This window comes from Alligator mississippiensis, chromosome 3, assembly GCF_030867095.1.
Source record: "Alligator mississippiensis isolate rAllMis1 chromosome 3, rAllMis1, whole genome shotgun sequence".
In the NCBI taxonomy this organism is placed as follows: domain Eukaryota; kingdom Metazoa; phylum Chordata; order Crocodylia; family Alligatoridae; genus Alligator; species Alligator mississippiensis.
The window spans coordinates 250260387-250277630 of NC_081826.1; the positions used below are offsets into that span (position 1 = coordinate 250260387).

Here is a 17244-nt window from a genome sequence, read left to right on the forward strand (position 1 = left end):
GTGCAAGGACCACCCCCCCCCCACACACACACACACACACACATGTACTGTGAAACACCTCTGAGGACAATCCTCACTATTCCCCACTTACTATGTTTTCAGTATCTACTGAAAATGAGAAATTAAAAGTAATTGCTTCTTTCTGAAGCAAAGCATGTCAATGTGAGCAAAGTGGATGCTGCTTTTGGCTGAGGTTGTCTTGTAGGTGTAGGAATGAAACATCCTTCAAGTTCTGGAGGAAAGTGAAGGATGACATATGTCCCTAGCACAGGACATTTGGATTTAGTCCATGATTGCAAAATGGAAATCCCCTATATTCTTAATCTTTTCTATTCTTATCCTACCATAATCAGCTGCCTTGATGTAGAAAAAGCTTCCATCAACTGAGTTTTGCCTTTATAGTGATGGTAATAATGTCAAGCCACATATCCACATTTCTTGGCCTGTGGACCCCTTTCAAATCTCTCCAGGTTTTATACCAGGTATAACCCTATTGAATTCAATAGTGTTAGTCCTGATATCCAGGTGGGTAAATGAGATCTGAATCAAAGCTGAGGCCAGACCATATTCCACTTAATAGCACATAAATGGACTTAGACATCTATATATGATACTATTCCACCCTGCTTCAGTCCTTGAAAAGTACAAACATGCCTACTTTTTAACATGCCATCATAGTCTTATGCCTAAGTCACAAAAGCAGTGAGTAGAAGGAGGACCCACTCACCTTTGGCATTAACTGTTTTTCAAGGTTTCAAGCAGAGTGGGATAGGGTCATATTTAGGGACTGAAGTTCACTTAAGCACCTACAAGATAGAACAGGATCTGGTCCCTTGAAGCAGTAACAAAAGCTCATTTTCTGTGTAGCAGGAGACATATGTGTCTGTGGAAGCTCTTTTAGTAAGTATAAAGAATAAAAAGGAAGGGACAAGGCAAACCTGGCACGTGAGAATTTTATGATAATTAGTGGTATGAAGGTGTTCCAACTCCCCCTGTATTATTAACTTTAAGGTAGCTAGTAAACTATGTTACTGATTTGTCTTAAGCTTCATTAACTGGTTCATTACCAATCTTTAATGACTTGTTTGTTAAAACTGAATGCCCAAGCTAAATCCCATTGCCTCTGTACTGTGACAGTGACTGATTTTCAAGGGATTTGATTTTACCATAAAGCATTTCAGTGGCTTAACAGTTTATTTTATTGTCTTTTACAGACCAGCTGTGCTGGGAAATCAGAGGTCTGATTCTGCAGCCTCCAGGAGGGAGGGGATTTTATATTAAGTTTGCATTGACCAGTATCTGAAACAAACAAAAACTCAAACAACTTTATGTTGCCCCTTTGGGAACATAATGTAGTTCTGCAAACACATTTACCATATAATGAAATTTATTTTATTTTGTGCTGGAAAATATATGTCCTCTAATAAAACAGTTCTATTCTCTAGTGTTTGTTTGTCTTGTCTTATTTAGATTTACAGCTCTTCAGAGCAGGGAATGTGTCTTTCCTGTGGACTTCATCCTTCAAACATTTATTCCCATTGGCTTCACTGGAGATATCTCCATGGCCATGGGTTTGTAGGACTAAACCAACTATTTCCAAACCCCTTTGTTAAATAACACTGCAATATAAATGTTTTATTAACAATATTTCAGCATAAAGGACACATCAGGCATTTGAACTCTGGTACATTTCATGATCACATATTGATTCTTAAACAATGTATCATAGCTCCTCGTTTGCCTATAACAGGTGCTTACTGTGCACGTGGCTCACTCTTTCCCAATTAATCAACAAACATTTAAGCATTTGATCCAAATTGAAATACTGTCAGCGGGTATAACTGAGATTGACCTATCTCACAGTGCCAGTGGAGGAGGGGGTCTGTCCTGGGAGGGGACCGATTTGGGTTCAGATCCATGCACAAAGCAGACAGCAGAGGGAACTGAACTTTGGTTTCCTACAGTGCTCTAACCACCAGCATGTTGCATATAAAGGAGCCCTGGAATCTAGTCCTGGATGCCTGGATTACTTCTGTTTTTAGTTAATGATTGTGCAGTACAATCTGCATTCCCAATCCAGTGAGCATGAACCAGCAACTAGTACTGACTTTTCCTATGGAGTGCACTCAACTAGTCTCTGGAGTTGGACTGCTTCTTTAGTGTTGCCCATCTTTCTCTGACTCTTGCTTTCTTAGCTGCATAGTGAGGCAGATTCAAGAGGAGGTGTGGACATTGTTTTCAGCCAGCCCACTCTATATAACTGGATGGTTGGGCACTCTTCTAGAAAGTTAGAAATGTGAATTTAATCTCCTAAAAAGGGGGAGGGGTCTAACAGTTCTCCTACTTCCTAAGTGTTCTGCTCATTATCCTACTAGTCAAAGGTAAATACTACAAACAGAGCAATGACTGTGTCCGTAAGACAACCACCGCCAGAAGAGTTCTGGATCCCAAGTGGATATGGAGTCACCCAAGCTTTGAACAGGGGCAGGAATTCTGCAATATCTGTGTTCAATATTTCCTTCTACCTGGCTCTAAGCTCCTCTCTGATCAGCATCTGGGCTCTCTGGGTTATCCTTTAGAAGCATGTAACTTTTCCCTTTTGACTGCATAGGGAGCCTAGATACCTAAGTCTTTTTCTTTTAATCACCCTCCCTGAGCAAAATGCCTAATTTTGGGGTGCTGCAAAGCCAAAAGAGAGGTGCCTAAGGAACCCATCTGGATTTAGCTTATATCAGTAACTTCACTTTGGGTGAATATTTTCATTGGATCAGATTTTCAACAGATATAAACAGTCATGGCTCCCATGACTTTATTGGAGCTATGATCAACTAAATCAGCTGAGGATCTTCCCCATCATATTTAAAACTATGGATAAAAATTTACCTCTGATCTGCCCATACGGTCCATGTTGGAGATATCATACACATCTGCCACAGCTTCTGTATCCACACCACCAGTGCCACGTTTCTGCAACCTCAGGTTCTCCAGGATCTTTGAAAATCTGGGATCCTAGCATGAGAGATGTGTTTGTACTAATTGCATTTTGGATATTATTTCTTGTATTCACTCCTGGTAATGCCACTATCAGTTATGTCAATAGTTTCTTCAGAAAGACCAGTAGAGATGAATTGTTTTCTTATATCTTTGATTTACAGCCAATCTTTGTAGTCTGGAGAATATATAACAAATACTGAAATTTGAGGGATAAAAATATGCCTAGTTAATCATATAGCTGTTTCTGGGACTTCACAGTTGCACATAATTAGGGACCTACTGAATTAACAGCAGAAGTAGGCTGTGCTGCAGCTCCTTTATCTTGCAGGTTTCCCCGCATGCCCCCCACCCATTAAAATCTGGTGCTGTTTTTGCTTCCTGCCACTGACTGGCCAAGGGGGCCTGGTGGCCCCACTGCTTGCTGCTGACCAGAGGGGAGGCAAAAACAGGGTCATGCTTAAAACCGTGGTTTTTGCTTCCCTGCTGATCAGGAGGGAGCAGTGGGGCCCCTCCGCCAATCAATGGTGAGGGGGAGGGGTATGCGGGGGAACATGCAAGATTAAAGGAGCTGCCACATACTCCCCTTCCACCATGAATTCAGTAGGTCCCTACATATAATGCTAACATGTTATTGCTGTGAATTGTCATTTTTTCATGTGTTCCTCCTTGACTCAGATGAGGAGCCAATTGGTGTCACAGGCCTTATTAATGCTTCACATACCTTGCTGAGCTTTGCAAGTTTAACATGGACTCCTGCCCGTAATCCTGTTCCCAGATTGGAGGGACAAGTCAAAACATATCCTAGACGCTCGTTCCACATGAACTCCCAACCACGTTCTTTAATTAATCTTTCGACCTGCAGATGCAAAAAACAGAGAAAACTGCTGCTGTTTAAAATTCAAATGTTTGTCACCTTCTATCAATGTGAACCTGAAATCTATTATGCCAATTTCTGACTTCATTTATACTCCTGTATGTCAATACAATTCTGTAGTATATATGTAAGCAGAATTAAATACATAAAACACATAATGTGCACATAAAAGAGACTTGAGTTTTGTACACTTGAGTGTGACAAAACCTAGTTCTCATATAGCACTTTCATTAGAAGATCTCAGAGCACTTTACAAAGAAGGCTTACAGTAGCCATGTTATCATCTCCATCTTACAACTGGAGAAACCGAGGCACAGGGTGGGGAAATGATTTGTTATGGTCAACCAGCAGGTTAGTAGCCTAACCAAGAATAAAGAACAGGTCTCTTGAATCTTGGTCCAGTGCTCACTGTGTTCACTCCACTGACTTGTAAATCTGATGTGAAAGGAGAATTGGGCCTATGTATTAGTTCTGGCTCATAACACCCCAATATGGTCATTCAGTGTCCTGATTTTCCAGCTGTATTAGCTGAGGAACAAACAGGCTAAAGAGTCATAGAAACTCATATAAAAGTAGGGTTGGAAGGGACCTCAGGAGGTCATCTAGTCCAACCCATGCTCAAAGTAGGACCATCCCCAGCTAGATCATCCCAGCCAAAGCTTTGTCTAGCTGGGTCTTAAAAATCTCCAACGATGGAGAGTCCACAACCTCTCCAGGTGGATAACCTGTTCCAGTGCTTTCCTACCCTCCTAGTGAAAAAGTTCTTCCTAATATCTAACCTAAACTTTCCTTGCTGCAACTTGAGACCATTGCTCCTTGTTCTGTCATCTGCCATCATCCTCTTTGGAACCCCCCTTCGGGCAGTTGAAGGCTGTTATTAAATCCCCTCCCAGTCTTCTCTTCTCTGGACTAAATAAGCCCAGTTCCCTCAGCCTCTCCGCAGAAATCACGTGCCCCAGCCCCCTAACCATTTTTGTTGCTCTCCGCTGGACTCTCTCCAATTTGTCCATATCCTTTCTGTAGTGGGGGGGCCAAAACTGGACACAGTACACCAGACATGGCCTCATCAATGCAGAATAGAGAGGAATAATCACCCTCTATCTGCTGGCAACACTCCTACCAATGTAGCCCAGTATTCCATTAGCTGAAAGGTTTTGCTGAAGTTAACTAGGGAACCTTTAACATCACCAGCATTACTAGCAGGAACCTGGTCTTTACTTTCTAGTTTTAATTTTCTTCCCTGGGTTGTAAAAGGTTCATGCCTGTATCACACACAGCAGGAGTTGGTATCTGCTGATGCTACCAGTGACAGTTCCAGGGTCAGTGTTGAACAGATTGAACAGATTGTTGAACAGTGTTGAATAGACCTTGGAACAGATTATAGGAACCATGATTCTTTCTCCCTATACTTTATATGATGTATTATATTACCTTCCCTGCAATGTTGTGCAGTATTTTGGATGTCTCTAATAAGAACACAGACCTGATGCTATTTAGAGGGGAGGAGAGGCAACAAAAGTATCTCAAAAGACACTTCTGTGTTCCCCCAATCCCAAAGCTCTGAGGCTGAGTCATAGAATTCATAGATATTAGGGTCAGAAGGGACCTCAATAGATCATCGAATCCGACCCCCTGCATAGGCAGGAAAGAGTGCTGGGTCTAGATGACCCCAGCTAGATGCATATCCAACCTCCTCTTGAAGACCCCCAGGGTAGGGGAGAGCACCACCTCCCGTGGGAGCCCGTTCCAGACCTTGGCCACTCGAACTGTGAAGAAGTTCTTCCTAATGTCCAATCTAAATCTGCTCTCTGCTAGCTTGTGGTTTCTTGTAACCCCCGGGGGCGCCTTGGTGAATAAAAACTCACCAATTCCCTTCTGTGCCCCCGTGATGAACTTATAGGCAGCCACAAGGTCGCCTCTCAACCTTCTCTTGCGGAGGCTGAAAAGGTCCAGGTTCTCTAGTCTCTCCTCGTAGGGCTTGGTCTGCAAGCCCTTAACCATATGAGTGGCCCTTCTCTGGACCCTCTCCAGGTTATCTGCATCCCTCTTGAAGTGCGGTGCCCAGAATTGCACGCATTACTCCAACTGCGGTCTGACCAGCGCCCGATAGAGGGGAAGTATCACCTCTTTGGATCTATTCGTCATGCATTTGTTGATGCACGATAAAGTGCCATTGGCTTTTCTGATGACTTTGTCACACTGATGACTCACGTTCATCTTGGAGTCCACTAGGACTCCAAGATCCCTTTCCACTTCCGTGCCACCCAGCAGGTCATTCCCTAGGCAGTAGGTGTGCTGGACATTTTTCCTCCCTAGGTGCAGCACTTTGCATTTCTCCTTGTTGAATTGCATTGTGTTGTTTTCTGCGCACTTGTCCAACCTATCCAGGTCTGCTTGCAGCTGTTCCCTGCCCTCCGGCGTGTCCACTTCTCCCCACAGTTTTGTGTCATCCACAAACTTGGACAGAGTACACTTCACTCCCTCGTCCAAGTCGCTGATGAAGACATTAAAGAGTATCGGTCCAAGGACCAAGCCCTGCGGGACCCCACTGCCCACACCCTTTCAGGTCGATATCGACCCATCCACCACGACTCTCTGGGTGCGACCCTCTAGCCAATTCGTCACCCACCGGACTGTGTAGTCATGCAAGTCACAGCCTCTTAACTTGTTCACCAGTATGGGGTGGGATACCGTATCGAAGGCCTTCCTGAAGTCTAAATATATGACGTCAACCCCTACTCCTGCGTCCAGGCGTTTCGTAACCTGGTCATAAAAAAAAGACTAGATTAGTCAGGCCTGATCTGCCTGCTACAAACCTGTGCTGGTTTCCCCTCAGCATAATTTGTCCTGCCAGGCTCTCGCATATGTGAGCCTTGATAATTTTTTCAAAGACTTTGCCTAGGATGGAGGTGAGACTGACTGGCCTATAGTTGCCCGGGTCCTCCTTCCTCCCCTTTTTGAAAATGGGGACCACACTGGCACTTTTCCAGTCCTCCGGGACTTGGCCCATGCGCCACGAGCATTCAAATATTCCTGCCAGTGGCTGTGCAATGACGTTGGCCAGTGCCTTCAGTACCCTCAGATGGAGCTCAACCGGGCCTGCCGACTTAAAGGCATCCAGTTCTTCCAAGTGACTCTGCACCATCTCAGGATCTACGTATGGAAGTCTGGCGCCTTCTGCTGCCTCTCTACAATCCCAGTGAGAGACTTGTCGTGTCCCTCGCTTAGGAACACTGAGGCAAACAACTCATTGAGGAGTTCAGCCTTGTCCCCCCTGTCCGTCACCAATTGCCTCTGCCCATTTAGTAGGGGTCCTATTCCACCCTGGGCCTTCCTTTTACTCCCTATATAGCTGAAAAACAATTTCTTGTTATCCCTTACTTGGGATGCCATCCTCAGCTCCATGGTAGCTTTGGCCCATCTAACTGCCTCCCTACAAGCACGAGCAGAGGAGGTATACTCCTCTTTGGTGATCTCTCCCTGTTTCCACTTTTTATGTGCCCCCCTTTTGGCCCCATACAAGTCAGTTCCCCATACAAGCTATAGCAGCCTTCCACCCAGTTTCCTGTGGCTCTAGAGGCACCCTGGCTATCCCTCCTTTTTCTGATCATGTCTCAACCTGGGCTGATAGCTGTGAAGAGGACTGAAACAGAGTTGCTATATATGCTTGGCACAAGGTAGGGATTCACTATGCCAGGGGAATCTTTAGGAAGCAGTGGTGGAGGTTTGGCGGTGCTGGAAGGGGACAAAGCATTTGTAGCAGTCCTGACACGTCACATGTAAGACACAGGCAGCACACACAGGTTTTATCCATCCCCCAGCAGGGGAATCCCAGAGTGTTCTAGGAAACTACAACTACATGTGTGCCCAGCTGGGGCAGCACGTGGAGTTTTTAACCTAACTTCTGTACATAAGAATCCCATGACTAGGCTGTCATAGCCTGATCCCAGGGTTCCTGTGCACCGCGACTTGTAAAAACCCCATGTGCTACCCAGCTTGGGCCAGGGACTAGACTAGGATCAGTTCCAGATTCTGGTTCAGTCCCATGCCCTGACAATCAGCTGATTGTGGACACCCTGGTTTCAACTTGTTGGTATAGGGGGAGTCCGGGATCATGATCCCAGGTGCCCCTTGCACTGGCAAGTAAGGAATGATTTGGGATCTAATCCCCAGTAATAAAATCATGTGTCCTGTCATGCACATGGGGTGGATCCCATCACACCTTAAAATGAACATCTGTCAGGGGCTGAACTTCTAGGAAGTCTCAAGTTAGATGAACTAATCTTGGCCCTGCACAGATCCATGACACCATCTGAGACCTCTTAGAATGGAGTAGTGTTCTGGCATGTCCTCTGCCTCTGGCCATGTCCATGTTATGGCCACCCAGGAGATGGGGTGGAATCCTCTATGTCCCAGTTTATGGCCCTATTTCTCATCTAAAAGGGTTGCTGCATGGGATACCATTAGAAGTGATACTTTTCATGCAGAAGAGGTGAGCTGAGTGTTAATCAAAGCTAGCATCTTAGTTCCTAAGAAACAGGAATAATAAAAGCGCAACTTAACCTTATAGAATTATTACCTCTTTTAAACCACGGCAAAATCTCTCAAACACCCTTTTCATATTACCACCCTTTTCCATGGAGATCACCCGGGTGTGGTCCTCTTCATTAATCCAGATAAGAAATGTCTTGTCATGGTTATGCCTGGGTAAGAGAGAAAAAATGGTGTCTTTAAGAGTGGAATAAAGCTTCAAAATTAATTCTCAGCATTCTCCATTTTATACTAACCCCTTCCTTTACTGCCTCCTAATCTTTCATGATTGTCCATAGGGATAAGTATTTCAAAATAACATTACTAGGTGGGATTAAGAATGAAAGCTACTGAGGCCTTTCATATTTTATTCTCCTATCCAGAAGGACTACCATCCTTCAAGTTCCTTAGTTCACAGTTGCAGAAGCACTCTGCTGTGATCACATTGGTAGTGTACTGATGCTGCATGAGAAAGTACATTTTGTCTTCTAGCAAGAACACATCACGAGGCACATGCTGCTAAGGAAACAAGGAAAGGGAGAAGCTGAGTGCTGGTGCTTTAGTCAGCAAGGAAGGTATTCACTGAACTTTGAGCATTCTGAGGTTAGAAAAATCTGTTTGCACACTGTTGGAGCCTGGCAACCTGACCATATTTAATTGTATCCTCTTCTAAATCAAATGACAGTGCCCTTTATGTCACTTGGTAGCACAGGATTGGTGCATAAATCAATTTATAAAATTGGGAGAAGGCAGCTAAGTGTTGCTCCAAGACAGTACATTAATAGCAGATGTTATCTTGTCAATCAAGATAAATGTGGCCAGAGACAAGACATTTACTGCAAATTGATCAGTAATGAGCAGGCTTTCAAAGTGTCAGGTAGGCACTGCAGGTTTTTTGCATTGGTTTTTTTCTGCTTTCTTGGCCTTTGTATTGTAGTTTTCTTGAATAAGATAAAAGGTGACCAGGAAGGTAAGACTTGTTCATACAGCTGAGCAGTCATACCAAGGTGGCAGCATAGTGGGTCTTCTCTAGGAATTAAAATTCATAGAGGGCCTCACTTTCAGCCTGACTTTCACCCACAATTCCCTTTTGGCACTTGAATGTTGTAATTGCAAATGCATATGAAAATATGATCTAGCAGGTCTTTGGGGTATAATTAGAAACACCTAGATGTTGAATTAACTGATTTGCAGTCACTACCATTTAAAGTGAGATTTTCAAAGGTGATCATGTTACCTTTGCTCTTGTTGAATTACAGAGGAGTTTTACCATTTACTTGAATGAGGTTATATTGAGTACTATTGAAAATCGCACCCTTAGGATGAAATCCTTGCCCTTTTGAAATCAATGAGAGCTTTGCTGTTTACTTCGATGATGCCTAATTTTCACACTTAGACTTCTGAATTACTTAAATTGTACTGACATATAATTTTACCCTCAACTATTTGCCTCTACAAATCAGGATACAATAAGGAAAATCAAGGCTTTAGACATTGGCATTGTACCAGTGTAAAAAGGCATCAGACAAATGGAATAAACCCTTAAACCATGGTAACTTCCCACAGTATTCATGAAACAATTGGGAGTAAACCTCTCCTGGTCTAATTTACACCAGTTTAGGTTCACCTATCTGCATCCATCTCACGGTGGGCATTTACCTGCTCTCCCACTGCTGAGGGGCAAACCCAACTAACTCATAGCCACCTACTGTGCAATCTGTCTCAGGATAGCTCTCCATCTCTCCATTCCCAATCCTAGTGTAATTTATATCAGTATGTCCAAATGATGTAGATCGCACTTGGGAGGTGTTTTTCTGTCCAGGGTCCAAGTTTTAATATCTGGCTCTTAGTGTCGCTTTCCAGAAGGTGATTTTTTAATATAAATGATATTTCATGTGTAAAACATGCAAAACCAGATCTGGTTTATTCAGGTGATCCCCTGGTGATACATAAGCCCTTCACTAACTTCTGGGCAGTTCATAAAATCTAAGTATCCAGTTCCTTACCTACAATGTTTCCAGAAGTAACTCTGGAATGGATTTTATTGGGCTCTACAAATCTAATCCAACGCCTGCTGAAAATCAGACTCCTCAAGACTCAGGCAGATTTTGGAGCAGGCTCCACAGTGCTTAAATGAAAAGAAGGCTTAACTAATCACAGTAATTCTGGGGATGTTGCCAAATAGCATATAATCTGGCCCACATATTTTTTTTCTTGCCACACATGCTTGGAGCAGAGAACTACATTGCCAAAGTTCATTATGGTTTGTTTTGTTTTTTTTACTCTGTCTGTGAACTGCAGCTTCCAACAAATCCTTAAAAATGGGTCCTAATATGTCTTTTCAATCGCAAAATCCAAAATAGTAAAAAAAATAAATAAATAAATAAACAAAATAGAAAGCAAATACTTCTATTCTGAAAGCTTTGATATAGAAAATATTATTAGCAAGAAAATGGAAGAAATTCATTAAAATGGGTGTCATACACTTAATGAGATATAAGAGGGCTTATGTGAGGTATCACCACTAAAAGCAGTACCTTTCTGATTGCAATTATAACTCAGTTCCACTGATGTTATTGTTTATCACTGGTGCTTTTCTAGGTCAATTTTTTAATTTAATTTATAAAAAAAGGCATCAACAGCTAAAAGCCTGAAGCAATACAGTTGTTTACATTCCCCTGAGTTCTTGCTGGTAATAGCGAATATTGTACTAACCTAAGTGTCTTGCTTGTTGTGTTGTTCCTTTTTTCTTGAAAAATTAATACAGATAACATTTTTTGCAACTAGCTAAGCAGGCAACCATTGTCAAGGAAAGGCAGCTGCAATGTTAGGGCAAACAAGGAGCCATGGAATAAAATCATTTGCAAGCTTCCACACTTCACATGCCATACCAGATTCCTCTGGCATCTGGCCAGTCACGTGCCATCCCAGCACATGTTAGCAAAGGAGACACTGGCTTATCAAAGAGGAAATGATCCTGGATGCCAAAATAAATGAGAGACAGAGACAAAGAAAAAAAGAAGGGAAAAGTAATTGGATTCAGAGAAGTACCACAATCCTATGCTAACATTTAACACTGTCAAAAAGGTCACTAGTATACAAGTAAGTAGCATAAAACTGAAGCTTGGGTCCTTCTTAGCTACTGATTGGAGGTGAGTTTCAGTGGATGGAGGGTCAGTTGCTCTGGGTTTTCAGTGCTGATTTGATGACTCCATGTGTTATAAAGGAGAACACTGGTCAGAATGTAGGGGTGATTTTAGAGGTTAGTAACCATCACCAGAAAGAAAGATGTGAACAATGATTTTCCACAGTAAATTAATATACATTATTGTGGGTGACAATGTGTATCTGTTCACAGCCTGTACAAAGAGAGAGCAGGGTCAAAGAGTGGCAAAATGTCAGTGCTTGATTTTCTTAAGTTCATACTTTTAGCAAGTCCTTTTAAGTAGGAATAATGGTTGAAATTAAAATAGCACTTGGCTTGAACTTGGCTTGGTATACTGCAAAGTCATTCTGTTCCCCAACAGGTATTCTATTTCTGCTGCAGTAAATGTGGCATTGGACAGCACTGTTTGTGATACCTTGTTGCAAACGCCCCAGTCTCAATCAAATGATTCTTCCTACTGAAATGGTCTTGGCCCTTTTAGCCCCATGCAACTATTTGATTTTTCACGTTTGTCCTTGAAAATTATGAATGAATTTATTTAGCTCTTATATCTTATCATCAGGCTGAATTCTGACTTAGAAAAAAACTTATCCAGGGTCTAATTGAGGCTCAAGAGTGAGCATTTCCAGTGTAAATAAGACACTCTAGACAGGGTTATAAGCCTCACTCATTTCTCCATTGAAAACTTTAGTTTGCAATCCAGTGGCATGATATATATGGACTGACCCCTGTGTGGGGGTAGCCCCCACATGGATCTATACTGAAATGACAGGAAAGTGAAAACTTGGACAGACAACTAGGGAGGAGTATAAAAGCCTTGCTTGGGCATGCAGGGGTGAAGTCAGGAAGGTCAAAGCACAATTGAAGTTGCACCAGGGATGTGAAGGGTAACAAGAAGGGTTTCTACAAGTATGTCAGTAACACAAGAAAGATCAGGGAAAGTGTGGGCCCCTTACTGAATGGGGGAGGCAACCTAGTGACAGATGATACAGAAAAGGCTGAAAGTATGCCTTTTTCACCTCAGTCTTCACAAGTTAGGTCAGCTCCCAGACTACTGCACTTGGCAGCACAGTTTGGGGAGGAGGTTAGCAGCCAACTGTGGCAAAAGAACAGGTTAGGGACCATTTAAAAAGCTGGACATATACAAGTCTATAGGGCCAGATGAGATGCACCCAAGGGTGCTGAGGGAGTTGGGTGATGTGACTGCAGAACCACTGACCATCATTAAAAAGTCATGGTGATTGCGAGAGGTCCTGGACAATTGGAAAGGGGCAAATGTAGTGCCCATATTTAAGAAAAGGATGAAGGGAACTACAGACTGGTCAGCCTCACCTCAGTCCCTGGAAAAATCATGGAGTAGGTCCATCCATTTCTAAGCATTTGGAGGAGAAGGTGATTAGGTACAATCAGCATGGATTCACCAAGGGCAAGTCATGCCTGATCAATCTGATTGCTTTCTGTGATGAGCTGACTGGCTCTGTGGATACAGGGAGACCAGTAGATATGGTATACCTTGACTTTAGCAAGGCTTGTGATATGGTCTCCCATAACATTCTCGCAGGCAAGCTAAGGAAGTACAGGTTGGATGAATGGACTGTAAGGTAGATAGAAAACTGACTGAATCATCAGGCTCAGAGGGTAGTAGTAAGTGGCTTGACATCTAGTTGGCAGCCAGTATCAAGTAGGGTGCCCCAAGAGTCAGTCCTGGGGCTGGTTTTGTTCAATATCTTCATCAATGACCTGGAAGATGGCACAGAGCACACCCACAGCAAGTTTGCAGATGACACCAAGCTGGGGGAAATAGTAGATATGCTAGAAGGTAAGGCTAGGATTAAGAAAGACCTAAACAGATTGGACCAAAATAAATCTCATGAGGTTCAATAAGGACAAGTGCAAAGTCCTGTACTTAGGACGGAACAATCCCATGCACCAGTACAGACTGGGGGCTGACTAGCTAGGCAGAAGCTCTGCAGAAAACCACCTGGGGTTTACAGTCGACAATCAGCTAAATATGAGACAACGGTGTGCCCTTGTTGCCAAGAAAGCTAATGGCAAGCATGGCTGCATTAGTAGGAGTGTTGCCAGCAGATCAAGGGAAGTGATTATTCACTTCTATTCAGCACTGGTGAGGCCACATCTGGAGTACTGTGTCCAGTTTTGGGCCCCCAGTAGAGAAAGGATGTGGACAAATTGGAGAGAGTCCAGTGGAGGGCAACAAAAATGGTTAGGAGCCTGGGGCACATAACTTAATAAGGAGAGGCTGAGGGAACTGGATTTACTTAATCTGAAGAAGAGAAGACAGAGGGGGGATTTAGTACTGTAGCAGCCTTCAACTACCTGAAAGGTGGTTCCAAGGAGGATGGAGCTAGACTGTTCTGCGATGACAGATGACAGAACAAGGATCAATTGTCTCAACTTGCAGCAAGGGAAGTTTGTTTTTGTTAATATCTAACTTATTCTCACTAGAAAGGTAGTAAAACCCTAGAATAGACTACCCAGAGAGGCTGTGGACTCTCCATCCTTGGAGATGTTTAAGACCAGGCTAAACAAAGCCTTGGCTGGGATGGTCTACTTGGCGGTGGTCCTGGTTTGAGCAGGGAGTGGGACTAGATGACCTCCTGAGGTCCCTTCCACCCTTATGTTCTATGAAGGAACAGTGATCAATCTGTGCATATTACATTGCAGTGTTAGGGCCTTAGTATATTTGTATCTTGGTCACATGCATTAGATGAAGGATAAAACTATGTTCCCATTACATCAGAACAATGAGACAGTGGGTTCCTTCTGTATTTTCTCTGTTTCTCCTAGCGCCACCAGTTTCTTCTGTTAGCACCAAAGAAAAGACTGCACTGGCACACTTCTTTGCTTAAGTTCAGTAGAAAACCTCCTCCTTTTACCAGGGAGTGGCTGGACGCTATTGAAGATCCATAGACAAATAGGACTGAAAGGCTCCTCAGGAGGTTGCCTAGTTCAATCCATTGCTCAAGGCAGCAGCATCCCTATTCATCTTCCTTTCCATGCCTGGGATCCAGTCCTGTCAAGATAGAATGTCTCCTGTTCTATACAGTAAGTGCCCTCAACAATCATTAACTTCAGTGGGGGAGTTGAGGGAGCCCATCAGAAAGCCCTTAACACTTTGAAGACTTCAGAGCCTGAAGAGCTGAAGGTGATGGAGGCTCGGTTTTGGAGGCTCCGGGGCTTGCAGTTCGTGGTAATGTAAACTAATGGTTTAATAAACAAAGAGCCAAGTCCCTGCTTCAGGTCAGATCAATCAATTGGTGTATTCTCCATTTCCCATTTTGACCTGGGCCTTTGAGGGAGCAGCTCATTCACTTGCTGAGAACACAGTTAGATAAGAACTTGAATAGGCAATCAATGTCTTTTTCATAAATACAATTTACATAAAAACATATAGCTTATTATTTAGGTTTCTGCTAATTAAACAGTCCATTTGGACCGAATGTCTGTAATACCTAGGTCCAGTATTAATGGTAATTATGTGTCTTTTACATAATTTATTAGTTGTGGTTACAAACTAAAGTGCCTTGAATAGAGCTGAGAGATCAGAACAATTCATTTGGACTTAAAGAAATCTGTATCTAAAGAACTTTCTAAAATCCTATGGATTATCTTGTAGATAGTTATAGCTTTTAAAGTTTATTAAGAAAGATCCTATTATGGATTTTTTCAAGTTAGTCACCCATTGTTAAGGTCTTTTTTTCCCAGTAATGCACTTAGAAACGTGTATCTCTCAAATGTCTGACTCAGCAATTTGGCAGTACATTGACAGAAATCCACAACTAGAATCTTCGTTCTCTATTCTTGTAAGACTGAAAACCATCAGCATGGGCCCAATTCTGCATATCTTTAGGCATGTGTAACAGTGTCTGGGAATGAGCCGTATTTGGGTTGCATAAAGCTTGTTCCTATCACTGGGTCAGGGAAATTAAAGTGGTGCGTATTTTGTAAATAATAAATCAGGCATTCAACTAAGAAAATATTGATTCTGTGCACCAATTTGTGCTTAAACAGGAAAATATGAGATCCTAGATTTCCTTTAGTGATTGGATAAGATGGCAGCAGTATCCATTTAACATATTTAATATTTATTTTTAATAATCAAATAGATGTTTAATAGTTTGGCACAGAAAGTAATTCCTGAATTATAACTCTATGTTTAAAAGTTTAAGACAAAGCTACTTTTTATCCAAGTTATAAACATTCATGACAATTGAATTTTCTAACAGAAATTACAATAGACAGGGGTACTGCTGTAATTATCCTCATTATCTAAGCAGCAAAATATATACAAAAGAGAAAGATTAGGATAAAAATAAATGAGAATAAGTGAAGATGCCCTAAGTATCCAGATTGTATGGTCCACTTACATCAATAAGTTGCTGTTGATCCTTCTCAGACATATCAGTCAGGCTATAGTATTTTCCAGCAAGGTCTCCTTTCAGCCCAGCCAGCGCAGTGACCACGACATTTTCTACTTCTCTCCTCTCTGCCCGAGAACAGGCTGGGGGAAGGCCGAGACCTCGGATACTGCGACCAGTACGTACACGTGATGATAGGACATAGCGCTCATCAAAGTTGCCCTGGGTGATCTGACAAGAGAATAAAAAATCTTCATACAGTACCCCATTTTACATACAGTCATTTTAATATGTATATAATGGATATCTTTCTTACATTCACTAGTCAGGTCATCATACGTGATCTGGATACTCTATTTAGAAGTATTCTAAAGAGGCTCCAAATTCTATAGAGGCTCATCAAGCTTTCAGGTTGTAGGAGACTACACGGTTGTAGGGGACTGTCACAGCGGAGTCCTCTCGGAGGGCCGCGATCTCCTCGAGGTCCCTCGCTCCGTGTCAGGCCGGCCCAAGGCACCCTCTTATTCTCACCCGCCACGTCTTTGATGTTCAGTAGGTTCGGAAGGCTGCCTTGCGTCTCCTTGGGCACGTGAACTCCTGGACCCCTCGTGGGTCTTATCCTGCACCCGTGGGTGCCTTGGGGCACCCTAGCCTTATGGGCTACGCGTGGCTCCTACCACCCCTGATACCACGCCCCAAGCCTCGCTGATGGGAAAGACGTTATTAGGTCTGCACGCCCGCTTCCCGCGCCTCCTCTATAGTGTAGCCCCGCTCTGGGCTCTCTCTCTCTCTCTCGCACCCAGCCTCTCACTGGGACGCTCGTTCACTCTGGGACTCTCTCTGGCCACCGGTCTCTTGGGCCCACCACACTACTACCCTCTCTGATACGGGCTCACCGCGCTGCTACTCCCCGTCCTCTCGGGGGCAACCGCAGCACCTTGCCCTTCTCTGGGTTTCCCGCGGTGCTAGCCCGTCACCGGGCTCCTCAGTATGGCCCCTCTCTCTCTAGGGCTCCTCAATAATCACTCCTCCCTGGGGCTGGGGTCAATGTTCCCCCACAAGTGATGCCCTTGCTAGCATCTGCTGCACCCGTCCTGGGCTCCTTAATATGGCGCTCCCCCTCTTTGGGGCTCGCCGTGCCCACACGGGGCTTCCCAATAAAGTCGCCCCTCTCCTTGGTGCTGGGGTCTATGTACCCCGCACGCGATCCGGGGTCTATATCCCCCATCTGCAACCTACTGGTTGCACCCACAACCCACTGGTTGCACTCCTCGCCCTCCTGGCGCTCCTGCACTGGCGTG

General features: G+C 43.6%; 1 protein-coding gene across 1 annotated transcript in view; it reads right to left on the bottom strand.

The window, feature by feature from the left end:
• The window catches only part of CKMT2 (creatine kinase, mitochondrial 2), a 50993-nt gene that overhangs the window by 1489 nt on the left and 32260 nt on the right, over positions 1-17244 (bottom strand). The window contains exons 5-9 of the mRNA XM_006277238.3: positions 15953-16174; positions 11290-11375; positions 8448-8571; positions 3716-3850; positions 2884-3009 (exon numbers count right to left, since the gene is read on the bottom strand). Of these exons, the coding sequence (XP_006277300.1) occupies positions 2884-3009; positions 3716-3850; positions 8448-8571; positions 11290-11375; positions 15953-16174 (693 nt within the window). The remainder of the gene's footprint in view (positions 1-2883; positions 3010-3715; positions 3851-8447; positions 8572-11289; positions 11376-15952; positions 16175-17244) is intronic.